Source organism: Malurus melanocephalus, unplaced genomic scaffold (assembly GCF_030028575.1).
Source record: "Malurus melanocephalus ecotype Western Australia unplaced genomic scaffold, MMel_1.1 scaffold_9428, whole genome shotgun sequence".
Taxonomy (NCBI): Eukaryota; Metazoa; Chordata; class Aves; order Passeriformes; family Maluridae; genus Malurus; species Malurus melanocephalus.
Window position 1 is genome coordinate 1 of NW_026632658.1, and position 1,043 is coordinate 1,043.

At 56.9% G+C, this 1,043-nt stretch overlaps 1 protein-coding gene across 1 annotated transcript; it reads right to left on the reverse strand.

Moving 5' to 3' along the window:
- Nucleotides 1-16: 16 nt before the first annotated feature.
- Nucleotides 17-569, reverse strand: LOC130588672 (gastrula zinc finger protein XlCGF9.1-like; the record flags this gene model as incomplete). Its single annotated transcript, XM_057389567.1, has 1 exon — nt 17-569. A coding segment is annotated over exon 1 (553 nt), but the record flags the coding sequence as incomplete, so codon positions are not given.
- Nucleotides 570-1,043: the final 474 nt, after the last annotated feature.

The following is a 1,043-nucleotide window of genomic DNA, read 5'->3' on the forward strand; positions in this document are numbered from 1 at the left end:
CTCACTAGATCTGAGCTCGTCTGAAACCTCTTCCCACATTCAGAACATTCATAGCGCCTCTCCCCAGTGTGGATCCGCTGGTGGGAGATGAGGTGGGAGCTCTGACTGAAGGTCTTCCCACATTCATCACACTGGTAGGACCTCTCCCCAGTGTGGGTGCGATGGTGCCTTATCAGATGGGACTTCTCGCTGAAGCTCTTCCCACATTCCGCACACTCGTAGGGTCTCTCCCCAGTGTGGATCAGCAGGTGGCGGATCAGGTGGGTGCTTGTGCTGAAGCCCTTCCCACATTCCCCACACTCGTAGGGCCATTCCCCAGTGTGGGTCCACTGGTGGCGGATCAGGGCGGAGCGCCGGCTGAAGCTCTTCCCACACTCCAAGCACTTGTAGCGCTTCTCCCTGCCGTGAAGCTCCTCAAGGACTCCCAGCTCCAAGCCCCGGCTGAAGCTCTGGGTGCCTTCCTGTTGCAGGGTGGGTCTTTCCCGCTCAGAGAACCCTGGGTTTGGCATGCTGCTCATCCTCGTGTGGGATCTCTGGAAGTTTTCATCCCCGTTGGATTCCTGTGCCATGGAGACGCTGAAAACAGCCTCCTCCACGAGGTTCTGCAGGGGGTATGTGTTCTCCCTGCTCTCTGTCCTCAGCTCATTTTCTGGGGCAGGAAGCAGAAGGAGAGGATGGGATTCGCCTCCGTGCCAGAGGGAAGAGGAAGGAAATCCGCTCCAATCCATCCCCAGCAGGATGGTGTCGGCAGCTGGGTTGTCCTGCAGCCAGGGATCATGCTGCTCTTCGAGGAGAAGAGAGGAGTAAAGGGCAGTGAGTTCCTCCTCACCTGCCTGGGGGTCCTGGAACATCTTCCTCTTCGTCACAGCCTCCTCCTTTATCCGGCCACGGTTTGGGAATGAGAAATCCTGGTTTAGGGGGAAAACAAGGTGTGAGCAGGTTGGYTTGGGGGCTGCTCCTGTCCGAGCCTGTCTCTAGAAGTCACCAGGTGTATCATGACTGTAAAAGCCTCTAAAACACTGTTCTGGTTTTAACTGGCAGGA